The sequence below is a fragment of the Numenius arquata genome, chromosome 3 (genome assembly GCF_964106895.1).
Source record: "Numenius arquata chromosome 3, bNumArq3.hap1.1, whole genome shotgun sequence".
Lineage (NCBI taxonomy): Eukaryota > Metazoa > Chordata > Aves > Charadriiformes > Scolopacidae > Numenius > Numenius arquata.
This window is the reverse complement of record NC_133578.1, coordinates 73,446,928-73,474,049: the sequence shown is the minus strand read 5'-3', so window position 1 is coordinate 73,474,049 and position 27,122 is coordinate 73,446,928. Positions and strand designations below refer to the sequence as shown.

Below are 27,122 nucleotides of genomic sequence, written 5' to 3'. Positions count from 1 at the left end.
CTGCACCTAAATCCTCGGCCACAGCCAAATTGTAGTAAAGAGCACACACACCCCCCCCCCCCCAAAAAAAAATAAAAACAACCCAGAAAAAATTTTTCTCTCCCCAAACGGGCGGTTCCTAATAAATTACTATCTTTTTTTTTTTTTTTTAATTTTTTTTTTTTTTCTGATGTAACATGAACGCTAAGCCCTTTCGGTAGCCAAATGACCAGCTTTATTTTAAATGCCCGGTGTTACTAGAAAAGCTGCAGCCAGGCATCTCGGAGCGGGAAAAGAAAATGAAAAAAGAAAAAAGAAAAAAAAAAAAAAGAAAAAAAGAAAAAAAAAAAGAGAATATTTAGTTCCTTTGTGAACTGGCCGTAAGACAACTACTTTTTTATCAACTTATTAAGTTGGGGCACTATACTAGCTCTTGCTGAGTTTAGCAATGTTTATAAGCATGTGTTAAACACATAATGTTAAGTTTTATGAGGAAAAAGGGATAAAGAGAAGTGACGTCACAGATGAATGTTTGAGTGCGTAGACGGCAAAATGTATGTATGGGTTTTTATTTCTACACTGTTGAGCTTATTTTCCGTTTTAAGGTTTAAAAACGAGAAAGATTTGTTGCATGAGAACTGTTGTGTTGTGTTCTGCACTTTCTGTTCTTTTTTTTTTTTTTTTTGTATAATCTTGATTCGTTTTTCATTTATGCATAGAAAAGGAAAATCAATTTAGAAATATTCTACTCCACCAGACGTTGTGTTCCCATCCGTTGTTCTGAAGTTCGATCTTAATAAACATTTCAGTAAGAGCTGGTCCCTGGCGTTCCTCTGGGGTGGGGAGGGAGCGGGACCAAAGACACGTCCTTTCTGTGGGGCACCCGTGGGGCTGGCGGTGACGCGGGGTCCCTGCCCCAGCCAAAAAAAAAAGATTCACCTCCTTCCCAAAAATTAATATTTCTAAAAATGCTATTACTGAATATTAGCTGACCAAAAAAAAAAACAAACCCACAAGGTGAGAAACTCACCCGGCACTTAGAATCACAGAACGGTTCGGGTGGGAAGGGACCTTAAAGATCACCCAGTTCCAACCCCCCTGCCATGGGCAGGGACACCTCCCACCAGACCAGGTTGCTCAAAGCCCCATCCAGCCTGGCCTTGAACACCTCCAGGGATGGGGCATCCACAACTTCTGTAGGCAACCTGTTCCAGTGTCTCACCACCCTCACAGTATAGAATTTCTTCCTGATACCTAATCTAAGTCTCCCTCTTCCATTTTGAAGCCATCACCCCTCGTCCTATCACTACATGCCCTTGTATAAAGTCCCTCCCCATCTCTCCTGTAGCCCCTTCAGGTACCGGAAGGGGCTCTAAGGTCTCCCTGGAGCCTTCTCTTCTCCAGGCTGAACAACCCCAACTCTCTCAGCCTGTCCTCACAGCAGAAGGGCTCCAGCCCTCTGATCATCTTCATGGCCTCCTCTGGACTCGCTCCAACAGGTCCATGTCCTTGTGCTGAGGACTCCAACTTGCAGAGTTAAGGTGTAAGGAAGAAGGGAGCAGAGATGGAGGAGCAAACCAAGGACACCGGGGAGAGGTCCACATCTCCAGCTCCGGGCTCTGCTCTGGTTGCTCTGACCCTGTGTCAGATTAACCAACTGCTTTGATTTCCAGCAGGTGACTGCATGGATTTCATCTCTGACTCCTCCTGAAGGGACTTCTCAGCATCAGTAACAGCGGCTCAGAGACGTCAGTGCCCACACAGTGTTTGGTTCAGCTTTGAACGTGGCTCAGCTGCGCTCGCTCGCTCTCACCAGAGCTGAGGTGAAGGAAGAAGCAAAACCATTTAAAAATACGCACTAAAGCTGCCTTTCGTCCTGGGCTTTGAACTTGCAGAGCTGAGACCTCCTGCACCCCTAGAGCCCCACTGCCACCCACTCTCCAGCAGCTCCAGCCTTGCTGCTCGACACGCTCATGAGCGCAGAGCTCGCTGGGGACATGGAGTGTCACCATCTTCCAGGTGCCACACACATAGACCCCCCCCAAGTTGGTGGCCCATGCGCTGGGGCAGCCCCTTCACACACTGAAAAGGGGAACGAGCCACTGCAATCACAGAACCACAGGGCTTGGAAGGGACCTTTGGAGACCACCCAGTCCAACCCCCCCCCAACCAAAGCAGGGTCACCCAGAGCATGTTGGACAGGAACGCATCCAGGCGGGTTTGGAAGATCTCCAGAGAAGGAGACTCCACACCCTCTCTGGGCAGCCTCTTCCACAGCTCTGGCACCCTCAAAGGAAAGTTCTTCCTCATGTTGAGATGGAATTTCCTGCATTCCAGTTTGTGCCTGTTGCCCCTTCTCCTGTCACCGGGTACCACTGAGAAGAGCCTGACTCCATCTTCTTGACACTCACTCATCCTTTAGCTATTGCTCAGCATTGATGAGATCCCCTCTCAGTCTTCTCTTCTCCAGGCTGAACAGCCCCAGGTCTCTCAGCCTTTCCTCAGCAGAGAGATGCTCCATTCTCTTGATCATCTTTGTAGCCTCCACTGGACTCTCGCCAGTGGTTCCCTGTCCTTCTTGAACTGGGGAGCCCAGAACTGGACACAGTACTCCAGCTGTGGCCTCACCAGGGCAGAGCAGAGCGGGAGGATGACCTCCCTCCGGCCACGCTGTTTTTAATATCCTCCAGGAAACCATTGGCCACCTTGGCCACAAGGGCAAGACGAAAGGGGAGTCACAGCAGGACAGCGGCCCAGATCCTGGAGCCAGGGGTGGTGGGCAGCTGCCACTCCAGCTCCCAGCCCCAAACAGGCAGCGTTTGCCTCCTTTTCTGGGCCTGGGGGGGGGGGGGCTGAACTGGTGCCAAGTCGTGTTTGTGCAGCATCCCCTTCCTGTTCCGACACCTGGGGTGGCACAAAGGCCACCCACCCACTGCCAGGAGCAGGGGACCTGTGCCGAGACACAGGGTGAAGCACCATGGAGGGGGCAGCCAGACACCTCGGGGAGGGGGGGGGATGGAATCCTGCAGTTTACATCCTACCTTGGCCCCCAGACAGAGCTGACCCCTTGCCAGCTGGGACCCACATCGATGCCTCCCATGGGATGTGTCCCTGGGAGGGGACAGGGCTGGGAGTGGAGCAGCTGAAATGGGTGCAGAAAGAGGGAATTCATGGCCTTTTTGCTCCATTCACTCTAAAAAGCTGACAAGAAGCAGCAGGATTTAACGGGTACCGATGGAAAAAGGGGTCCAGCCCTACAAACAGACCCACAGCAGCCCATGAGTGATGCTGGAAGGCAGAGGAAGGGGCTGTCTCCAACCTGCCACGTCCCCGTCAGGGAGGTCACAGCCACCGCAAGACAGGCTGCGGTTCCATGCGGTTCCCGTCTCCGCAGCCGGGTTATTTCTGAAAGCCAACACTGCCATCCCTCGGTTTGAGTCAGAGAATGTCTCGAGTTGGAAAGGACCCATAAGGATCATCGAGTCCAACTCCCTGCTCCTCACAGAACTACCTAAAAATAAACCGTATGACCAAGAGCATTGTCCAGACACACTGTGAACTCTGATGGGGTTGGTGCCGTGACCACTTCCCTGGGGAGCCTGTTCCAGTGACCAACCACCCTCTCAGTGAAGAGCCTCCTCCTAATGCTCCATCTGAACTTCCCCTGATGCACCTTCACTCCATTCCCGCGTGTCCTATTGCTGGTCACCAGAGAGAGGACATCAGCACCCCACCTCCGCTGCCCTCCTTGAGGAAGTTCTAGACTGCCATGAGGTCACCCCTCAGCCTTCTCTTCTCCAAGCTGAATAAGCCAAGTGACCTCAGCCACTCCTCTTAAGTCTTGCCCTCAAGGTCTTTCACCATCTTGATCACCCTTCTCTGGACACACTCTAACAGTCTGATGTCCTTCTAATGTCGAGGTGACAAAACTGCACACAGTTCTCGAGGTGGGGCTGCACCAGTGCAGTGCAGAGTGGGACAATCACCTCCCTCAACCGGGAAGTGGGTCTGGTTGACATATTGGGCCTTCTGTTCCCACAGAAGAGGATCTCCTATGACAATGATCCGTCTTTTTTAATTGAAGGATGTAGTTTTGATGCAGGGTTAACAGTTGGACTCTATGATCTTAAGGGTCTTTTCCAATCTAAACGATTCCATGATTCACGGATCAGTCAGCAGGATCCTAGACCTGGCAAGCTCTTACTAGGCAGCACAGCAAAGAGGAGCTCAGAGGACCACCAGAGATCTGAGGATCCCTTCCCTGCACCTTCCCACCACCAAGGGGCCCACGGGAAGTAACTGAAAACCCACTGAAAACCAAACAAAACCCTGCAGCGCTGCTCCTGCGGGTTCATTTCCACAGCTGTAACGCTGGAGCCAAGCTGAACCGGTAAGCAAACACATACCTGAGCTTTCTCCTCACAGCGGGAGAGACAACCCAACACGCCGTTGTGCTCCTCAAGTCCCTAGAATTCCCGCTGGTGCTCCTGTTCTTGGGGATGGGTTAGTTTTCTTGCAGGACCTTTGTATCTCATGGTCTGGTCCAACGTGGTTACACTCTTCTCCTATTCAACAGCCGGTATTAAAGAAAGCAGTGTTTTTAAAAAGGAATTTCTCAATAAATTACATTCCTATTCGATAAATTACTTTGGGGTCTTTTATGAACAAAAGAATTTACAAGCACAAAAATCGGCGTTTGCTGGTTGTGTCACCTGAGGTTTCCACGAGCCGGGTATGAACCGGTTGAGAAGGCAAAACCAGGTTTAAGGAGTCCGGCAGGAATGAAATCCACGAAGGCAAGGAGAGGCAGGCGGCAGGTCGGCGTAGCCGGGTCCGTCTCTGCAGCGAGCAAAGTGGCATTAACGGCGCTTGCGGGTCTCTGCACAGAGAAATCTTTTAATTCGGTAAATAATTCATTTCACTTACCAGCAGCAGCAGCCAGGGGAGGAAACAAGTAACATGGAAGTCAGAGATGAGGAGCTCAAAGGAGGACACATCACCAGCAGAAGCTGGTTTTAGAAAGGAGAGTATGGAGAGAAGCAAATCCAGGGAATTATTCTCCATAGTACACAGCCAGGAAGCAAGTCAGTGCTAAAAATCATCAGTCTCGTATCGTCTATCAAGAAACACACAATATTCCTTTACACAGGCAAAAGAACAAGGTACAAAGAGAGGCCAGAGTATCAATATAGTGTTTAATATTCTTAAATTGAAAAAAAAAAAAAAAAAAAAAACCACTTAAAAAGGTAAAATTACAGTTACCATCATATGATAAAACCTTCCATCAGCACATTGAAATAGTTCAAAATATTACAGAGTATTTCCAGTAGTTTACACTTCTATTAGGCCTATTTTCTATTTATGAACAAAAGTAGCAGCCCATTTTTTCCTTCTATTTACAATATTTTAAATACCGTATTGCGCTTTACTCAGCGCTGATACAGATAAAACTATTCCGCCTCGATTTATCGCTTTACTTGTAGATAATTGTCATCAATGGGGGAAAAAAACAACGTAGGGGAGGACGTGCTCAGGGGACGCTGCTCAAGAGGGTCCCCCCCAGATCGCACCCCCACGATGCCGGCTTCAGTAATTAAAGAGTAGTTTGATGACTTTACAGTATTTGAAACTTAAGCAGGTTCTACACAAAATAACAGCAGTTCCTGTGACTACAGAAACGGCGACCGACGGGAGGAGTGGCAGAGACTGGTTTGCACAGGAACTGAAAGGTTGCTTCCAAAAGCAAGTATAATATATACGGAAATTAAATAAATTAAGTGCTTCAGAAGGGGAAAAAAAAAAAAACAAAAAAACAACGAGTGTCACAAACTGTTACAAATGCCAAGTGCTGTGCCTTGTTTCTAAAGGAAAAACAAGTTTAAAAACCAGTCATTAAGAATATCCCAAGTATCTTCTTTCACCAGCAGGGAGCTTTCAGCGCTATCAGGGACAGCCTGTCTGTGTCTACATCTTAAATAATAGAGCACCATAAATATACAGACGGGGGAACGGCCAGTCCTCCCAGCTAAATCCAGTTCAGAAAGATACTCAGCATTTACAGTAAAACCAAGAATCACAGAATCACAGAACCTTCTAGGTTGGAAGGGACCTTCAAGATCATCTTGTCCAACCATCAACCTAACTGACAAAAATAAACACCCACAAAACAACAAAATGCAACACCGTCACTAAACCATGTCTCCCAGCACCACGTCTGCCTGTCTTTTGAACACTTCCAGGGATGGTGCCTCAACCACCTCCCTGGGCAGCCCATTCCAATGTCCAATAACCCTTTCAGTGAAAAAATTTTTCCTAATATCCAGCTTGAACCTCCCCTGGCGCAACTTGAGGCCGTTTCCTCTAGTCCTGTCGCCCGTGACTTGGGAGAAGAGACTCCTTTCAGGGAGTTGCAGAGAGCAAGAAGGTCTCCCCTCAGCCTCCTCTTCTCCAGGCTGAACAACCCCAGCTCCCTCAGCCTCTCCTCATGAGACTTGTGCTCCAGACCCCTCACCAGCCTTGTTGCTCTTCTCTGGACCCGCTCCAGCACCTCGATGTCTTTTTTGTGGTAGGGGACCCAAAACTGGACACAGTACTCGAGGTGGGGACTCACCAGTGCCGAGTACAGGGGGACGATCACCTCCCGAGTCCTACTCGCCACGCTGTTCCTGATACAGGCCAAGGATGCTGTTGGCCTTCTTGGCCACCTGGGCACACTGCTGGCTCATGTTCAGCCGGCTAAGAAACGCACTTAGATTTTTTTTTTATTTTTTCTTTTTGGTGACCGTTTCCAGCTATTATAGGCTGTAAAGACGGTATCAAATCGCATGTTTTTAGGCAAATGAGAAAGAGCTCCAGTGGAATTACTCAATTGGTTTCTGCGCTCTCTCGGTGCAATCTCCACCACGCGGCTTGGCCAACAGCCCTGATCCTCCACAATAAAACGTGTCAAGTTTAAAGGCAGTGAACCCTCAATTCACATTCCCGTTATTTATCAAACGTGCAGGAGCAGGACAAGGTGCAAGGAGAGATTCACTTCCATTTCCATTTTCTACGACAACGTCGGTACTAAAATAACTCAATAAATACCAAAAAAATAACACTGAGAGGTGGTTGAAATATAAGCAAAATGCTGGAGTAAATACGGCCTGAGGTTCTTCGCTTTTTTCCAGCGCAGGTAGACATATTTTGACATATTTTGAACAGTTTAACTATTCAGCTTTCCAAATGGCAATCTTCCCTTCCTCCTTCCCAGAGCCGCTGAGGACGTATCTGTCCTCTGCCGAGCACAGCGCCTTTACTGTATCGGCGTGACCAACCAGCTCCTTCTCCACCGTCTTCTTCTCAGCACTGATCACGTAGATCTTCCCTTTGCTCTTGCCTTGCGACCTTCCACTGCTGCCAAGCCACATCTGGAGTAAAAACAAAACGAAACCAAACTATGGTCATTTTTGATACTTTACATTTCAGTCGAGGACATGGTGTCACATTGAAGGTTCTCTCTTGACAGACTGGAAAAGGGAAACACTGAAAATTTCCTATATATATATAGGAAGATCTAGTTGAAGATGTCCTTGCTCACTGCGGAGGAAGTTGATGACCTTTAAAGGTCCCTTCCAACCCAAACTGTTCCATGAGATATATGTATCTGCTGGAGACCATGTCTATCTCCCTCTCAGATTCCCTGATACTCCTCAACCTCCTCCCGGAGCTCTGTCACCAAGCAGAGGAGTTCCTCTCCCTGGGCGCAGCTCCCACAGGTTGCTCACTGGCATAAGAGCAGGGACACCCTGCAGCCTGGCACCTGGGTGGCAGCATGTCTCCATCAGAGCTCTGTCTGCAAAGCTGCCTCGGTTGTGCTGTGTGCAGAGTTTAGAGAGGACATGGCCTTCTGCTGGGTGGACACCATCACTCCCTGGTGGAGCTGGCAGTTACAGCACGCTTCCTGCTCAAACTGCCATGCCATGACCTGTTTGCCCCCTCTGATCAAGATGCTCCTGGCCAGTACCTCTCCCCAGGGGGTTCTACTATAACTGTGGGGGCTTGGCCACCATTGCTCCTGACCCTGCCCAGGTCTCCTCAGCTTCTGTGGTGTGAGCTGTAGGCTCCTGGTGGATTTTTTGGCTCCCCTGAGGTTCCCCCGGTTCAGGAAAAGATGAAAAAAGCCAAGACTCCTTCGGCTGGGGAAAAGGCATCTGTAAACCTTAATATCAGCCCATCTGATATCACAACTACAGGCACTTGCACACCTACTGATACCATGCAGAAAGAGCAGGAGCACAGCCTGAGGCCGATAATGACAGGGACACAGGATGCTGAGACAAGAAGCCATTGGCTCCTTTGGTCTCTGTTGAGTTAGGAATGTGGTAACTAAACAAGAAAAAGGTCATCTACAAAAATAGGCCAGCTAATTGGCATTTATTGTTTGTCTAGTAACCTTTTTCCAAGGCTTAGTCTTAGGAGCCCTGAGATTAAACATCAAGGGAACTAAAATTTCAGTTTCTACTGTTCCCTGAAAATGTCAATGGCTAATAAAAGTCACCACACATTTAATTACCGATGAAGCTTTTGGTTTGACATCCATTGTGGGGTACACCTCTAACAGCCAGTTGCATTGGGGAGTCTGATTTCAAAGAGGAATCAACGTTTCAAACCAGTACGTACGCAAACACCCAGTAAGGAAGCCAATGACAGCCCATGAGAGCTGCCAACAAACAAAAAATTTAGTAAGGAATTCCACAACAGATAAAAAACAGTCCAAATGTCTCTCACCTGATTTTTAACTCTTATCATGCAAGTAACCTCAGAGCAATCTTGAAGATGAATCTTTTGAGGTGGACTTGTAACGTCTCTGGTGTTCCAGATATACAGGTCACTGCTCCCTGAATAAGACGCCCACACCTCGTCTCTCTAAAGCACAGAAAGACACGTTTGACATGAGCACTGCTGACAGGAGATCTATTGCGATAAGTAACTATGGCTTGTAAAGCCACATAGTCACGCTTCTTTTAAACAGTTTAAATATAATACCTCAGGGAAGAGCTGGAAACAGAGAAAATAGGAACCCACATCCCTCAGGTGATGCTCAATTTTCATCTGTAGCCGGAATTCACGAGCTGACACTACAAGTATGCAACTTCCAGTACCTTCAGTATTAAAGATAAAGAGTTAGTAACAGAAGTGTCTACTTCCTCCATCTCTATAAACCACGGAGAAAAAAGGCAAAAATAAAATGGATGCATCTAACAAGTCTTGTTTCTCAATCAACAGTGAAATCTTTAAGGTATTTCTTCCTGTTTTTCCCACGATGTATTTTCAGATCCGTTCTTTCTCCAAACACCGGTTGCTATTCTGCAGCGCATACAGCTGCTAGTTTAGAGTCCAAAAACAATGAGAGGAGAGGGAACAAACTCCTTAAAATTAGGACATCTCACACTTAGGTTCTCAAGCGCACGTTTATTTTCATCTGCAGACCTGAGACCAAGTGTCCGTGCTACAAAGTTAACAGGGCTGAATCCTTAACCCACCACAGCAACGGCAGCATCGCTGCTGCCCACAGCAGGACTGGGAATTTCCCCAGGCTTTAGCTTATGTTCTATTAAGATGTGTTTGGATGCAGGCTCTTGTGTACGGCAGTAGTGAAAAAATCAATGCAAAATTCCTGAATCAGTCACCGTTTATGAAACAACTTCAAGATGATCTTTTACCAAAGCACAATGCTTTACTTGATGCATCTTAACTTCTACAGAGGGGATGACATTTCTGGAAGTGGCCAAAATGCAAGTCTGAGGATTACCAAGTCAGATCAATACCGTAAAGTATTAAAAACAGACTAAGTGGAGATTGGGGGAAGAACATCACTTACACGTAAGTCTGAGTTTGAGATTAATGTATTATTCTGTCTAATAAAACAGTGCATTGTATGAAAACGTTTTGGTTTTTTTTTTTTAAATTATTTGAGGAATGAACTTACAGCACCACAATTGGTCATTATGAAACTTGATAGAAGTGAGATTTTGGCAGGGCAGCTGAAAGACGCGGTTAACTTTCAGAGTGCTGATGTTCCAGGCAATCACTGTTCCATCTAAACTGCTTGAGTACGCCTCACTGTTGAGACAGATTAAAAAAATAACAACAGTAGCATAGTGTACATTCACGTTCAGAACAGAGTGCATATACAGAAGAGACTTACTTGCAAAATTACCCATTTTATAGTAAGCCAAATTAATGTTCTTATTTCAGAGACTGGAAGAGTAGAGCACAGTAAGGATTTCCATCAGAAAATGGACTGAAGTCCAAAAGGCTTCAAGACAGATATTATCATTATTTTAATAGAGAACAATTAGTCTGCTTCAATTCTTTTAAAGAAGGTGACCAGTCTTGAGTGAACAGTAGCACGTCCATCCTGTGCCCACCAAGATCCCTAGGGAAGGATCTAAACTTCTTTTCTCCCCTCGTTATATTCTCAGGAGCTGGCTCTAGGCAGCTGAAAATGCATTTAAGCACCAACAGCTCTGGGCTGCAGCCAGGCATCCAACTTTCAAGCTGCTTACGCCTCCTATTGGAACCAAAGTATTCTACCACAGATATTTTTTTCTCCTTCTTAAAATTATACTTTACAAACTCTGTATCATCAGAAACATTGCAGGCTAATTCAGAGTTCTAAGTGATCTGGAGCACGCGTTAACATCATGCATGAGGAGTGAAGTACGACAAAAATTTTCCCTATAACTCTCCTGAACATTGTTGCCTGTTGGATTTTCTCTCTTTTTCTCTCAAGTTAAGACAAAAATATCTCAAAACTGTTTTTCTTTGCTACTGCTGTGGCAGTGTACCCTCCTTCCTGCTCCCCGATTAAGCCACAACCACCAGTGAGGGTCATGATGGCTGCATCCAGCTTACTCTGGACTTTAGGGACGGATGGCAATTCGGTAGCCAAGGGCTGTCTGGAACAGTGACCCAGATGTCTCGCTGGTATGCAAATACAACTATAAGTCAATCATCTTACTCTATAAATAGTGGACAGCCCAGGGCCCATAGAGTTCTCCTGCACGGCAGCAGGCTACACATCAGGACTCCCCTCAAGTAGAGACGCTTCTCAAGGTTACTCCTCGAGGCTGAGAGATGCTTTGCCTCAACAGATCCTCACTAAGTGACTAATAGGATGCTAAACCTTGAAATCTTAGTTAAGTGAGATAAAGGATTGATTGTGCATATATAATCCTTCAGACATAAACCATTGACCAAGTCCGGGATTAGGACTGGATCCAGCCGCACCCAGACTCCTCTCTGAGAAGGAGTTTAGAAAGCCAGGGGGTCCCTTCTGAACCTCGACTCAACGGGAGGGTCTCCCTGACAGTTCCGTCCTATCCTGTCCTCCATGCAGTAAATAATCAACTGTACTTTGCCATCAAATCTTGTTAAACCACTGTTGCATTTCCCCATTCAACTTTGTTAACTATTTTATATCAATAGAATATACTGTTGTTTCTCTCCTACGAGTGAGGTGCATGACTCCATTCGCAACAACTGCGCCTGGGAAAACAAATCATACTATCCTTTTTTTTTTTTTTTTAGCCTCTAACATCTGTCGTCATCAGATGATAAAACCTTTTTCAGAAGGTTCCAACACCACCTAAGCAAATTAGGAAACCCAGTTACGCCTGCTGCAGCACTGGCAGAACTGTGGTTGGTATCTGGTCTGACCTGGGAGTTGCTGCTCCCATGGGAAGACAGCAGTTAAGGCCTCCAGCCAATGCTCTTCCCAGTGCTACCAAAAGTATTTTGCCTGAATAAAACCATAAATGTTTTTTTGGTTTGTTTTTGGTTTTGTTTTTTTTTCCACAAATAGGCAGGAAAAACCCAGAACCATGCTATAAACATCCAGTTCATGATGTGCTCAAAGCAAAAATGAAGTGGTCTTTAAATTCCCATCTGTATTGATTCATCATTGGATGCTGCCAATTCCTGGCTGCTCTCATCCTTGTCCAAAAAAGCATTCCTTTATCCTCTTTGTTCCAAAGTACATAATGCTCTTTTTTAAAAAAGGAAATTCTTCGCTTACCAAATACAACATGGGAGCTACAAAAATGGGCTAAATGAAGGCTTATGTTAGCAGGATAAGCCCCTCCCTTTATAACAATACTTTTTTTCCAACATCTAGGAAAATTGGGCACTGATTTCCTATATGGGCTCCTTCTCCTTGAGCACAAGTACATTTTTTGCCTTTGTTTCAGTCTAATCAAAGGACTATACTGCATTATTTGGATTTTAACTAGTCCTCTGCTCACTGTGGGGCAAATTCTCTAGTCTGGTGAATACTAGCTACATAAAATGGCTTTCTGTTTAATCACAGGAAGATTCTCCTCGTATCCATGACTCTTCTGGTCGTACAAACGTCCTTCACGTTTGCTTGTATATGTATTTTTAAGAAGAAAACATGGTAATTAAATATACCTGGGTATTCCATTCTTCTTCTCCACAATGATGTCTGTAACATCAGAACGATGATCGTTTAGTTGCTTATTACAAGACATACTGTGGGTGTTGATTATATAAATAATGGAGTCTTGAGAACCGATCCACACTTGACTCTGTTCTACCATGATCATACAAGTCTGGGGAGAAAAAGCAGGATTAAATAAAATCTAGAAGAAAAATCACTCTTTAATGTAACACGGAAAAAGGCGATATTAAGATGCTACAGTTTTCTGGTGATTACAGTGAGAGATCAAGACTTGGCGCTCCAGTATTCTATCCTTTGCTCTGCTCTAAAAATCATGAGAAAGGACAGATATCTTCTGTCATGAGTTTATCCTTCAGTAAATAGGATTAATAATATATCTTGGTAACTGACTCAAAGCTGTGCTTCCTGACCCAAACAAGGTAAAATTTACAAAGAGCATTGGGGAAACCACAGAAGTTACTGTAGTTCTCTCTTCTGGATTGTCTAAGAAAACACTGTCTTCTCTGCTGTCTCTGGACTGCATTCAGAAGCTCTTCTGAAGCTTCTCCCCCATTCAGAAGCTCTCCATTTCTCTCCCTCCTGAGTCCCATCAGTTCCAAAATTTCCTCCTCTCTTCTGTAGAATAGGTCGGTATCTGACTCTTCTCCTGGATTTCCATCTTCCCTCCACCCAGCTCTTCACCATCAGCTTTACTACTCCCTTTTTGACTCTTTCCCACACTCAACCACAGTGATGTTTCCCAGCTTTCACTCAAGTGACCTATCAAATCCCTTTTCCTGCCTGTTTTTCACTCAGTCTGCAGCTCTAGTTCAGCTTCATCAAAAGAGTTATTCTTTTCAGGTGCTCTTTCACAAGCAACTCTTTAACCTGCTGGTTGAGTCATCTCCTTTTGGATGTCTCTTTCAACATCATCCACCTGGTTTCCTTACACCTTTCCCCAATTTCCAGTTCTTCAGAGCACAAGTGACTTTTTATCCATTCTGAGGGATCATCTCATCTTTTCTTTATATTGATTCTCTCCGTTATTCTTTCTCCTCAACTGTTTCAAACCCACCCTCCTGCTGCAAGAAGCCACACCGTTAGGCCAGTAGGACCTCCTGATACCCAATCCATCACTTCCCACCAGTTGACTTGTTTTGTTATGAATTATTTTGTTATGAAACAGTTTGACTTGTTTTGTTATGAATCCTCCTCCTTTCCATTTTTCTCCAAAAATCTCCATTTCTCCAAGTTAACTGAAGCCCAGGCAACTCAAATGTCTTTCTACAACTTCTAAAGGAGGACAGCGATTCAGGGTCATACAGGCTACAGCAATAAAAACACCAAGCCAAGGCAGCAATTGTGATGTGTGTGTCAGTCTTACCAGTTTAGAGTGGCCCATTTTGAAACAGTGCTGTTGAATAGACCAGGTAGATGCGTCAAAGACCACCACTTTCCCCTCATTTAAAGCACACCATAGTTTGGGATGAGCGTTGCCAGGTCTTTCTGAAGGGTCGAGATGCCCTAGAAATGAAGCAGGGAAGATCAAAGAGGTAAAAGAAAATAAACCACTTTTGGAGACGTGGGAAAACCATTATTAGGCAGAGCAGTGTCCTAACAAAACGCATCTGTGTTCTGGAACTTACATCACCAGTTAATGAGCGATACAGCTTTCACAAAGAATTTGTGCTCGTTCTCATCTATTTCTTGAGCTCACCTTATGGTTTAAACTTACGCTTCAAAGACATTCAGAGCAGAGAGAATCTTTTTCATTGATGAGTAAGTACTTAGCTAACTGGGATTACAGGAAGGTTTTTAATCCCTATGAAATACAACTAATAAATCCACTCAATCCGCTCCATTTGAGCTCCACTTTGAAATCTCATACTACAAAGAAAGAAAAGCACCACTAACCCCACCACCACCTACATGCAGTTGCTCCTGCCCACTTTCTTAACTTTGGAATAACACTAACTTTCCCCTTTTGTCTCAAATTGCCCAAATACTAGGAATTGCATATGATCTTACATCAGAAGACTAGTAAGGTTTTGAAGTTAAGAGTTAGGAACTTCCAGAAGTAACATATCTGCTACTGAAATTCATGCGCAGTCCTTCACTTCTCTTTTTCTTTTTTTTCTCCAATGCTTTTTGAATTAGTCAGAAATAAATTTGACTAATCTGCCAAGTATCACACAAAAGTTCCCAAGGAAATTGATAATGCTTTCTTCAGGGATTAAATTAAATTACATGCGATGGATAGTACATTAGATCACGTACTATCCAAGGAGAGTCATGGGCATATAGGTCTGGCTGGGATTTCAAGAGGTGGTAACGCTATTCCTTGCATTGTGGTTCAACCAAAACCCCCCATATGACTCTACTAGAAAATTAAAAAATAACAATGAATATTGGTCAATGGTGGAGCATCATTTATCCACCCTGCTCAATAAATGAAGCAGAAGTCTTAATGGGAAATCAGCACATTAACACATAATTGAAGTCTATTATAAGGCATATACACACAGGAAGACAAATTAAGACTGTGAAACCTATGCCTTGGAGTATCTTAATATGCAACGTTATTGTTCTTTTTTAATGATTTTCTCATTTAGTATTGAACACACAACCAAAGCATGTCAGAAAGTGAACAAAAGCAGGCAGTCATAATACCAGGTGTTAGGAGATAACATGCTTTATAGGCTAATTAAAGCTGAGCTAACATAAAGAAAGCAATACATCGCCTTACCTGGTGTATAAAGCAAGACATCTACTGCCTGTGGAAATGTCTCCCCAGCTGAGGGGTTGATCTTGTGCTTTAATGTCTCTGAAGTTGTTTTGGGGACCATCATAGGCACTAAAATAGATTTTTAAACAGTCATGAAGTGCACGCTTACACCTAAGATGTAAGAAGCAGATCTATAATTCTTATGAAATAATAATTCTGCACCATTTATTCACATTTCTCACTTTTCTTTCCCTCTAGCCATAGTTGACTAAGAGAGCCCAAACACCATTGGTATGAATTCTGGTAGCAGAAGCCCACATACAACACCCAAGCATTCTAAACAACCACAATAAAAACAGCTCATCAAACCGTGAGACAGACATACCATGCCAAAAAAACCCAAACCCATAAGTTTTCTATTAATACTATTTAATAAACTACGTTTGTGAAAGTGAAGTCAGACTAACACCTTTTCCTATTCCTACAGATAATCAGTTTGAAAACCAGAATATAAACAGAAAGAGCCGAGACAGATGATGCAACAGCAGCAGGCTTTGTAGCATCGCTACGTGACTGACCTTCATTTTTCATCCTGTCAAAATAAGACAGTTTGGAGGCCGCATATATGGTTTTGGAGGACTGCAGGGCACCAACCACAGCATCCATCAGGAGAACGTTTGTCAGTGCTTGCTGAATATACTGAGGATCCTAAAGACAAAAATCTTACTGTAATTTATCTATTGCTCATTATTCTTACAAGGTTCCACATTCAACAATCACAAGCCACGTCACGCTTAGCACAAGCACGAGCCAGTTGCTGCCCTGCAGCATAATTCATGCCACTTGCAGTCAAACCCTGCTCCCACATCACACGTTCCACTCCAGGAGCCAGTTTTAATTGATTATGCTGAAGGAATTATTTCAGATCTGGCACAATCTTGATACAGGAGGTGCAAACGAACCACATGAATGGCACGGGTGGAAAACATACATCAGACACATACATCAGACACCTTCTTCCTTCATGGGAGGGAAGTACACATTATGCTTCATCTTGCCTAAGATGATTGAAATCCCTCCTGAAGAACCAACAAACTACATTTTCACTATTAAATTCAGCAGTCACAAAGAATTACATGGTTTAAATGGAAACCCTGCTCGTATGATCCTTTTCCTCAAGGTTTCTGTGGCAGAAGAATACATCTTGCTCTATTCATTGAAAGGATCTAGAGCTACCAGGGTTCCAGAATGGCAAAATTCTTTCTATACATTATATTTTGAAGCAACGTGGGGAAAAATTTCCTGTTAGTTAGGATAACTCTTCTCATACGTTGTAAACTTAAGAAACTATTTCACAGAACTAGTGAATAAATTAAAAGTTCCATGCCAACGGATGAGAAGAAAAAATATCCTATATTTTTAAATGTAATCTCTTTTTTCTTTTTTTGTATCATTCCAGAAGTATTATATTTAGAAGTAACAAAAGAATAAAAGTTTTAGTTAGCTATTGGTTGTTGAAACCTAGAAATTTTAAGACTGAGGCATTAATTATTTAGAACAGAGACAGAAAGCACACACTTCATACTTATTTGGTTAGAAATTCCCATATTTATACCTTGTGATCATCCGCCATTTTCTTTCCAGCCCACATTTCTTTCACTATCAGGTACCAGAGATCACACTCGGTTTTAAGGTTAGCTTCAAAGACTTTTTTAGATAATGTTTTAATCCTCAGAGTAGGTATTCTCAAAAGAAGGAAAGTTGCAGTTGTGCTCTTAACATCCTGGGAATGTAGGGAAACAAGAAAGCAAGGAAGATACAGCATGAAATCAGAGATATGGTACAGTACTCATAGAATCATAGAATTGTCTAGGTTGGAAGGGACCTTTAAGATCATTAAGTCAACCTAACTCTGATAAAAAACACCACAAAACCATGTCTCTCCGACCCACATCTACATGTCTTTTAAATACCTCCAGGGATGGTGATTCCACCACTTCCCTGGGCAGCCTGTTCCAATGCTTGATAACACTTTCAGTGAAGAAATTTTTCCTAATATCCAATCTAAACCTCCCCTGGAGCAACTTGAGGCCTCTTGTCCTATTGCTTGTTACTTGGGAGAAGAGACCAAACCCCACCTTGCTACATCCTTCTTTCAGGTAGTTGTAGAGAGCAAGAAGGTCTCCCCTCAGCCTCCTTTTCTCCAGGCTGAACACCCCCAGCTCCCTCAGTGGCTCCTCATAAGACTTGCTCTCCAGACCCTCACCAGCTTCATTGCCCTTCTCTGGACACGCTCCAGTACCTCAATGTCTCCTACAGGGCAGCTTTCTCTATTTATAATTACAGCTAATTATTTAAATTGTCCATTCACACCATTAAGCAGAGATGATTTTTATGAAAATTTCAAACAAACTTTTATGAAGTTTCAAACAACATCATACGGACTTCGCTACATGGAGGGTACAAGCTGGCTCCCTCACACCACAGTCAAATTAGCATAGTTAACACTCATGTTATTAAACTTCTCAAGCTCCAAATCCCATGTGCTGTGCTTTGCATCTTTCTGTACATCTAGAGGTTATGACCTCTAGATTTTTACTCGATGTCATCCTAGCAGCTGGCAAACCGTACTACATCAGCCCTGAAATTCTTAGTCCAAAGACCCAGAATTTTATCTAGTCACTCTGAAGTTATTGACTTCAGAGGTGTTTCCTACACTCCTTCCTGAAACTTTTAAGTTGAGAGACAGATCTCTGCAGCATGGAACATGGCCTATATCCATAGACACACAAGAGAAATAGAAGTTGCTTGGTGCTCACCTCTATATCCCTGAAAGCAGCAATCTGGACATAGCCAGGATGGCCTCCTTCCGTCAAAAGGAACAAGCGCTTTTGGGTCAGAGCTATTTTTCCTACACCATAGTTAGTTTTAACTGAGCAGGATAACTTGTAGACACATTCATTTTTATCTAGATGCTCTATTACTGTCGGTGGCAGATTCACCTCTTGAGCTTCTGCTTCAGTTTCTTTCCAGTAGTTGTAGAAATCTCTGAACGTTTCAGGATCGATCTGTTTCTGCTGTCCTAAAAATTTTTTAAAATTTATTTAATGTCAGAAATGGTTATACAGATTTGCAGAGAAAGATAGCTTTAAAAGATAGTAACTTTATAACTGTGCTTCTAACAGCATAATGGGTAAGCAAAGTGCAAAAACCATAAAAAATAGGTCTGAGACAAAATTCTTCTCTTGAGGTAGAAAGATTCGTCTGTAGTTAGCCTAGGCCATAGGTCCTGCACATCTGGCATCCTCCCTTCCCGCTGTATGGAGGGAGGGGAGCAAACACTGAGTCTTGCTTTTTTAAATTCACACCAAAAATGCAGTCAGAGGATGGATTTGTAACTTCCCTACCACACTGAATGCTTTCCATTATGACTTCCCAGTTCTTTATTCTATTGAATGCTACTGTATCACAAACTTACCAACCTGGGATAAAAGCTATAGTTAAATACTTCAGCAATAAGCATTCTAAGTAATTAATTATTCTAAGAATTCAAGCATTTGGACAGCAGAACCTCAAACACAAATTCTTGTGAGATGTGTGCTACCTCTGGCTTCAGAAAGTCTTGCTACAGTCTTGCTATTTCGACCAACGCTTAATTCTTTGTGGCCACAAAAATATAACAGTTACCAGAGAACCTCGGCACAGAAAGAGAAGTGAATAGTATTTTATAAAAACACTCACAAACCACGTTTTTAGAAATCGATCACAAGATTCAGATCTCATTCAGGAGAGAAGAAAGTTCTCTCAAATATAAACATAACCTCTCCTCTTGCTATGATGACCATCCAAGAGGAATTTAACTGTAACTACTTGAATTCTGGATTTTGTTAATTTATTTTTAACAGACTGCCACTTTGCCGTGTTACCGAGTGGCTTTAAAACACAGAGGTACTTCCCATTAGCAATTAGGACAGTCCTGTATTCACTTTACTCAATCTAAGCCAAAGCAGAACTGCACACCCTCAGATCACAAAACCACCTCACCTGTACAACCGGAAAACCTGTAAATTGCATGCCCAAATGTAAGTAGCATCCACAATAAAAACAAGGAATCAAGTATAGACATTCTCGTATACATTAAATGTATTCTCCATAATTATCCAAATTAAATAAAATTGTCCATAAAGCTCACATATTGTGAGCTTTTAGAGGCCCAGAAATTGTTGAATAATAGTTAGAAAGAAAAACAACTGGAGAGAAAAATTTTATTTTGGTTCATAAAAAAAGAAAAGGTTTGAAATTGTCACTGGACCAATGTAGATGGTCACTAAAAACGTATCTCATACTCACCTACTGTTAGGGCATCAAATAACCGATGTATAGTGTCTACATCTTTGACAATTCCAGATTCCTGGATTCGCTTCACAAAATCATCCAGTTGCATGTGTGTTTTTGGCAATTCAAAATTTTTCACGTGGTCGTCTATTTTCATAACTTCTCTCTGTTTTTCCATTACTCGACTTATCAGCTTCTTCAGCTCAGGTTTGCGGTCTGCTTGAAAACGCTCAGAAGGAGGCATGGTTTCCACTATTTTTCTTACAAGATCAGTAGGGAAAATTCTCAAGTCTGTTTTATCTAGGTTCTGAAAGTCAGAAAGTGCATTTAGTAGTTTCCCTTGCATCAAGCTAATAAGTCCCCGGAGGTAGAAGTACCTTGCCAGCAACGCTGAGTTATCGGGTGGTAAGGTATTTATAGCTTTGCTGAGATGGTTGAAGAAGTCCGTATAGTAGGAGTGAACACATTGGAACATCAGAGGAAAGTGAATTTCTGGGATTTTGAACGTACTGACTGATTTGTAGGGCATTTTCACAGCTAAAACCAAAGAAACAAGTACTTTGATTAGTACAAGCAGTGAGTAAACGTACGAGTATCATCACAACCAGCCATACTACAAACAACAAAAAAGAATCCCCGTCACCGCAACAAGCGATTACATCACACAAAATTCATATGCGATTACAGTTGTGCTAGGGACACATATACATTTCTGTGTCCACCGTCCTTATTATCAGAACATTCCCTAATCTGATAATATCAATTCTGGGAAGGAAAAAAACCCAACCAACCAAACAACAAAGCGTACTCAGTTTCTACGGGACTTGCTTTGTTAAACAGTGATACGTTTAAAGGTGGGAGGAGAATTGGACATAAAGGTGGGTAAGGACCGAACGTGGTTACTGACTCAGGAAGCAATTCTACAATATCAATTCTACTGTGAGCGTTCAGCCTTTTACGGCACAGCAAAACTTCCAGCAGATTACAGCCTGATTTAACGTGCGAGAAGCAGCACAGACAGGCCCTGACTCATGACACCCCGGCTCACTATTTCTTTCCAGCATCTGACACTGCTTCTGTGAAAATTACTCAGTGATGTCACCCATAAAGACAACAGAAAAGACACCGTATTTGTTCAACAAATTCTTCCCTTACCAACGCCTGTGTCTATCCTTCGAAGTGAGGAATTTCTAGTAGGGCCCTCTGGCAGCTTGATATCTTGCAGATTAGGCATACTAATTACCATACGCCTATTGATCATATACTGGTGATTAAATCGTTTAGAAGCCATTTTCTCCATAGTCAGTCTTCTCGGGGTATGAAACATCAAGTTAAATCTGAGAAAAATAAATTTTTAAATTAGATAACTAGCTTTAAAATTCAGTATACATACATACAAAATTACTAACAGATTTTTTTTTTTTTTTTGGTATTATAGCATAAGGTTACAATTAAAGTATCAATTTACAATTTCAACAGCCATGGCTGGACATGTTCATATCACCTTTTTACAGTAAGCTTAATAAAATGTCCTATCAATTAGTTATATCTTATGCATAGATGACCTGATCTCTTACAGATACAGTCAAAAGGAGTTTTATTACTGATATTAATAGAAGATTCAAAACCAGACTAAGGAAAGAGAAAACTTTACCTGTCCTCTTCAGACTGAGTACTCAACTCAAGTCGAGCAAAAGCATCCATCTTTCTGTTCAGACGAGCTTTAAGAAAAGAGTGAAACATGTAGGTCTCTAAAACCTGCGAGACAGGAACTGGTTAATTGTGGATCATTTACAAAATACATTTTTATTAGCATAGGTTGCTCATTTTCATTACCTTTACATATGCAAAGATGAGATTTTCCGATTTAGCGATCACAAAACCAAAAATCATAGAATCGTAGAAACATTTAGGTTGGAAAAGACCTTCAAAATCATTGAGTCCAACCATAAACCTAGCACTGACAAAACCACCACTAACCCTTGTCTCTCAGCACCACGTCTACCCATCTTTTAAGTACCTCCAGGGACGGTGGTACTTCCTGGGCAGCCTGTTCCAGTACTTGACAACCCTTTCAGTGAAGAAATTTTTCCAGCGGCTTCTCATAGATCTGTGCTCTAGACCCTTCACCAGCTTATTTGAAAGCTTCAACAACAGAAGAACTAACTCAAGTTGCCATTCATTTTCTGTACTTTCATATAAACTTAGTTGCAAACAGTAATCTCTGACTGTATTTTCAAATAAAAATGAGAAATACTGAGCAAAACAGACAGTTTTAGCTACTGAAGTTTAACAGTGTATTTTCTGCCTATAACTAAGTGATGCTAATATTGTCTATGGTTTGCAATAGTCAGCTTTTCTCCTGGTAACCCCCAAAATTGTTCCCTATTAAGGCAATTATCATGGCGTCATCCAGAAATAATATCCAAAAGGTCAGATTGCTAGTTTTAGGAGAGAGGACACCATAAGAAATGCCAACGGTGAATTAAAGAAAAGTGGAAAGCTACCATTTCCCACCATTTCAAATTTAAACAAGAAAAAAGCCAGGGTTTAAGGCAACACCGTATGTATATTTTATAAATGTTAGTCCTAGCACAGATCTCTCAGAAAAATAGTCCATTCAGAAAATCAAATGCGAACTTCATCAGGAGACAATATTTTTATAACCAGGAATTGTGTCTTTATGTTTATACAACCTCCAGCCTTTACAAACTTATTAACAGAAAGACAGTTGTATCTTTAAATGTAACTATGAAAAATTACTTTGATTAATGAAATACCCCATAGGCTTCCCTAAAGTACCCTTGTTATTCCTGGACTTTATCACAGGACAACAAAAAAAAAACCAAAAGCAAACCAACCCCAAAACCCCTCTGATCAGATATCAGTGTATTTCTATGATGTTTTTAAAAAGCAAATGAGGAAGAGGCATAAGTAATGCAGGTACTCTGAAATTAATGGAAACATTTCACCAAGAAATAGATCGTTCTTACTCAAGATGCCTCTTATCAATCCATTTGCAAAGTATCCTGTAAAATGGCATCTACAAAAGCACTAACATTTCTGCTTTTAAGTATTTCTCCAGTAGATGGCACATTTTACTGACAATTGTGTGTACGGGAAATGACCAGCTGCAGGAACTGAAAGGGTCCTTTCTAATGGTTTTTGGAGTTTTCTTAACATAATTCTAGATACCACCAGTAACTACTCTGTACTGTGTTATCTTCTAAGATAGACTTGAAAGCAAACCTGGTATTTCAGTGATTACTTGGTATTTAAGCGAGTCAACTGCTCAAATCTGCACATCTGAATTTTAAATGAATTTTAAATTTTGACAACAAAATTTTGACAACAAAATTTTGACAACAAAATTTTGACAACAAAATTTTGGGGTTTGAATGTCTCCAGAGAAGGAGACTCCACCACCTCTCTGGGCAGCCTGTTCCAGGGCTCTGCCACCCTCAAAGTGAAGAAGTTCCTCCTCAGGTTTAGGTGGAACTTCTTATGTTCTTATGACAGGAACTTCTTTCCTGTCTCTGGAGACATTCAAAACCCGCCTGGACACGTTCCTGTGCAACCTGCTCTGGGTGGACCTGCTTTGGCAGGGGGTTGGACTAGATGATCTCCAGAGGTCCCTTCCAACCCCATATTATGCTGTAATTCTGTGATCAACCTGATCAGGGCAGGTGCAAAAGGGATTCAGGGCTTGTATGGAAAAATTCCACACCCCTACAGTGTTTCTAACTCCGTACCTAATAAGCTGAGTTGACAGAAGGGCTAAGAAAAACTAAGTGAGGATTTCAGGTTGTCCTTTAGGCTCCAGCACTATTGAGTCTGGCCCGAGGCTATGCACTATTTGAATAGTACTTCATGGGCTTCACCAGCACACAAAAGTAAGGTAAAGCTCATGTAAGCTAAAAATCGCTTACCTACATCGCACATGCCCTGTCACACTGCAGGCCCTAGGGACACCAGTGCCACTCAGAGTCAGCAGTGTTTGCTGTGACACATGGTGGCAAACAGGCACGTGGCCCAGAGCCAAGCAAGGCATCCTCAGCTCCATGCCCCATTGCTCAGGCTGCAGAAAAAGCAGGTTCTTTGATTTGTGTCATTTCAGCTCCATTCTGCTGCACTCACAGGCTCACTGAAAACTCATGTCTACGGATGGGCTTCGGTCCAGACAGTTTGGACAGGAGCCTGCGCTTAAAATACAGTTTAGATGTAGCTTTACTGACCATCTGTCGTAGGTTAATCTCACCCCCAAGGAATTACATTTAATTTGCTCTGGAATTACATAGTACCTTGCTCTCCAAAACGCTGTCTACAATTTTATCCCTGTATAGTAAATAAAAGATACTTGGTAAAGCATTCTGTGAAAGTTGGTGGTTAAACAGCACCACGAAGACCGAACTGTGACTATGAATTTTTGGCATTAATCCTAAAATACAGATTAATAACAGCGAATCACAGCATATTTAACACTGAATTTACCTTTTTGTAAAATGGCTGGTCGCCGATTGCCCTTGTTTTCAGAAATTCTTCACTGTTAAACACTCTGTGTTCGTAATTTAGATGGTCTTTCACCTCCCTGGAGGCAAAAATAAATAAATAGATAAATATGCTTGGAGATTTGTAAGCAAGCTGCACTTTTGCCATAGCAGCAGCTCACTGGTACTACCAGAAATTCGCTGCGGCATCAGAAGGCAAAACAGAAATATGCCGCAGTATCAGAAGGGAAACTTAGTTTTAATTAACAAGTCTGAGTTACTGAATCACAGAAAAAGAATGGAAACTCTTTTTAGAAGCAAGACAGGCTGCCTGCTGCCACTGTCATTTCAAATCAGCAAATTCACTTAGAGGCTGTGGGATCAATTTTAGTAACCCACAAAGGAGTTTCTATATATTTAAGTCATGACTTAGGCTACAATCCTGGAATTATATTTACACACACAGTTCCTGAATCACACGCAACCCATCTGGAGCGCTAAAAAGACGAGTGTGTCTATCCACATTGGCAATTTGAGAGATGTGATCTGATCTCACACTGCACATGAAATATTACAGATTACATAATTTTTCTGCATTCTCAAACTCTGCTCATAAAGCCAGCAATAACTGGAAATTGTGTTAAACTAAAGAGACAGAACTACTGAAATAAAACAGAAAGCCAGATAGGGAATTGATGCATATTTCAGTATATGCATGGTCAGAGCAGGCAGCAGAGGCCCTACACTATCCCTGGAAAAGCAGACATCAATAGTTAACTTCTGTACCCTGAAGGAGAGCCAGAAAAAGTTGTTTCAGAAGCAGAAAGTGGGACTTTTTCAGAAAAAAGCTGTTCTCTGAACTGAAGTCCGGGAGGAAGAAATGATAAGTTATTTAAGCTAGATATGTGCAAGTGGCTAAAGTCAGGGCTCCTTTTATTATTACATCCTAATTCATCTGCTCATGCTGGGTATCGAGGAATAAGAAATTCCCATGAAAACACATGAATGAAGAAAGTAAGTTTGTATGCTAAAATTTGAATGTTAAGTATAAAAGGGGAATCTGGTACCCATGCAGAGATCTGACAAGTCTACAGATCGTTTGTCTTTCATAGATCAGTGATGAAAGCCCATTAACAGTCCAGAAAAAAAGACGGCTAGTGAAAGCATATAGTTCTATATAATTTAGCATAGTTTTCTTTAAACACGAAACCTACACACACACAAAAATACTACAGTGTTTCACTGAAGACAGTAGCAACTGGCAGCAAAATTGCATCAGAGATTTTACTTTCCTTCACTCCTGGACGCTGGTAGATACAGCATTAGAAGACAGAAGAAACAAGGCTGAAAAAGAGAACAAAGAAAGAAAGTTTGAAGGAAAGGAGAAAGAAAGTAAGAGAAGAATCAACCCCTTTGAAAAACATATTATCCCTTCGAGAGCAAAGCATCTGCTCGTTTTTTGTAGCCAAGCATTTAGTGCGTTAAAGAGTTCAAGCTGTCAGCAGCAAAATGCATTTCTCCTCATCTTTATCAGGAACATATTGTTGCCAAACACTGAAATCCACCAAATCCCACAGCGGTAGCACATCAGGTTGGAAATACATTTCATTTTCCATATCCAGCTGTAAAGTCTGTTCTATCCTCCATACCCAGCAGCTGTTTTCCCCCTGGAGGGCCCAGCCACTTGTACGAAGACTCCCTAACCTGATCCAACACAAGTGAGCAGGTTAACAGAGACCTGGTATTTGGACTACAGAAATTAACCTAGAGAAATTAAATCAGCACCTTCGGACTGAAAGTGTTAGGGAACATTTATGTAAGCAATCTGGTAGCTGGTGCAAAGTGAGCACCATCTCCAGCAAGAGGCAGGAAGGAATAGCTGGGGATGGTTATCTGCACAGCTATTTGCAGACCTCCGACCATATAATCAAATCCTTTAGAAATAAAATATAATTAGATTCTCTAGAAATACCAGGCAGGCAGTTTCACTTTCACGGTCAAATACATTAGTATCTATGTAAAAAGAAATCAAGCATATGCAAACCAGCCATCCATTTGTTGCACTTTTTTGTGCAAATCACCTACCACACTTCCATTCCCTCCCCAAATACAAGCAAGTAATAGCAGGATTTACAACCATTATCCAGACCAGTAAGATAAAGCAACTGCAGGTTTCAACACATTACGTTAGATTAAGACCAAGGAAAATTAGCATAGCTAGGTGTTTTTCTAGAGAAAAAAACCCACAAACTTACTTCATTATTAAAATGTCGGTGCCAAACACACTCAACACCTAGCATTTCCTGTACTGACACTCCATCCTTGAACTCAAACAATTCCTCTCCCTCCTTCATTCTCACGTGGTTGCAATCTCCAGGTATCTCTCACCCATTCTCAGCATTTGTTCCGTCAGCCAAAACACACCCAGGTGTTCTGAACTCCCAGTCCCATTCTCAGCTCTTCTACCCTGTCCCAGCTTGAATTCATTCTCCTCTAACAAGAGTGACCATGATTGTGTCTGTTCCCTCACAAAACTTATACAGATATTTTGTAAATCTCTTAAGTAAGACAAAATAAGAGTATTTTCAGTGACAGTGGAAGTGTCTTCACCAGTACCATATGCTCTTCTAATAAAAACCACTATATCCACTCACCTAAAGATATTAACAATTAACTGCAAAGTTGTTTGCTGAATTTCTGTATTCAGTTTCTGTTGCCAAGCCCTTCTGCGCATTTGGAGTTCACCAAGATCCGTGCTGGCCCGGAGATGGCAGAGCTCTAGATCATAATGCAGCTGAAGACTCTCCACCCTACGCGGAGAAGAAAATGATCAAGTTACATCCTACCAACAACGAGTTTTTTCATACCTTTTAAAGAAAAAGTCATTTAGGCCTCACACATCTTCCAGCTCGAGAAAGTGCAAGATTGATTTGCAAGTGTTGACAAGCTAACAAGATTCCTGGGAATACCTCTAGTGCATATAAATCACAGCGCACTCAGTCTTCTGTGTAAAGAACCGTCAAGTTCAGAGAATAACCAGTATCAGTAATAAAAAAGAAACAAGCATTCTAGGAGTTGCAAAAAAAATATGGTTACGCATTTGACTGCTTAAAGTTACCTGTATATTAATTAATTGACATTTTCAATTTGCCCT

General features: G+C 42.4%; 1 protein-coding gene across 1 annotated transcript in view; it reads right to left on the bottom strand.

Moving 5' to 3' along the window:
* Positions 1 to 6,755: 6,755 nt before the first annotated feature.
* Positions 6,756 to 27,122, bottom strand: part of DENND3 (DENN domain containing 3) — a 38,123-nt gene continuing 17,756 nt past the window's right edge. Inside the window, exons 9-23 of the mRNA XM_074145225.1 lie at positions 26,623 to 26,778; positions 23,973 to 24,069; positions 21,136 to 21,239; positions 20,622 to 20,818; positions 19,497 to 20,018; positions 17,966 to 18,228; positions 16,762 to 16,929; positions 15,725 to 15,854; positions 15,168 to 15,275; positions 13,806 to 13,945; positions 12,433 to 12,593; positions 9,950 to 10,083; positions 9,007 to 9,122; positions 8,749 to 8,886; positions 6,756 to 7,388 (exon numbers count right to left, since the gene is read on the bottom strand). Coding sequence (XP_074001326.1) covers positions 7,188 to 7,388; positions 8,749 to 8,886; positions 9,007 to 9,122; positions 9,950 to 10,083; positions 12,433 to 12,593; positions 13,806 to 13,945; positions 15,168 to 15,275; positions 15,725 to 15,854; positions 16,762 to 16,929; positions 17,966 to 18,228; positions 19,497 to 20,018; positions 20,622 to 20,818; positions 21,136 to 21,239; positions 23,973 to 24,069; positions 26,623 to 26,778 — 2,635 coding nt within the window. The 3' untranslated portion in view covers positions 6,756 to 7,187. The remainder of the gene's footprint in view (positions 7,389 to 8,748; positions 8,887 to 9,006; positions 9,123 to 9,949; positions 10,084 to 12,432; positions 12,594 to 13,805; positions 13,946 to 15,167; positions 15,276 to 15,724; positions 15,855 to 16,761; positions 16,930 to 17,965; positions 18,229 to 19,496; positions 20,019 to 20,621; positions 20,819 to 21,135; positions 21,240 to 23,972; positions 24,070 to 26,622; positions 26,779 to 27,122) is intronic.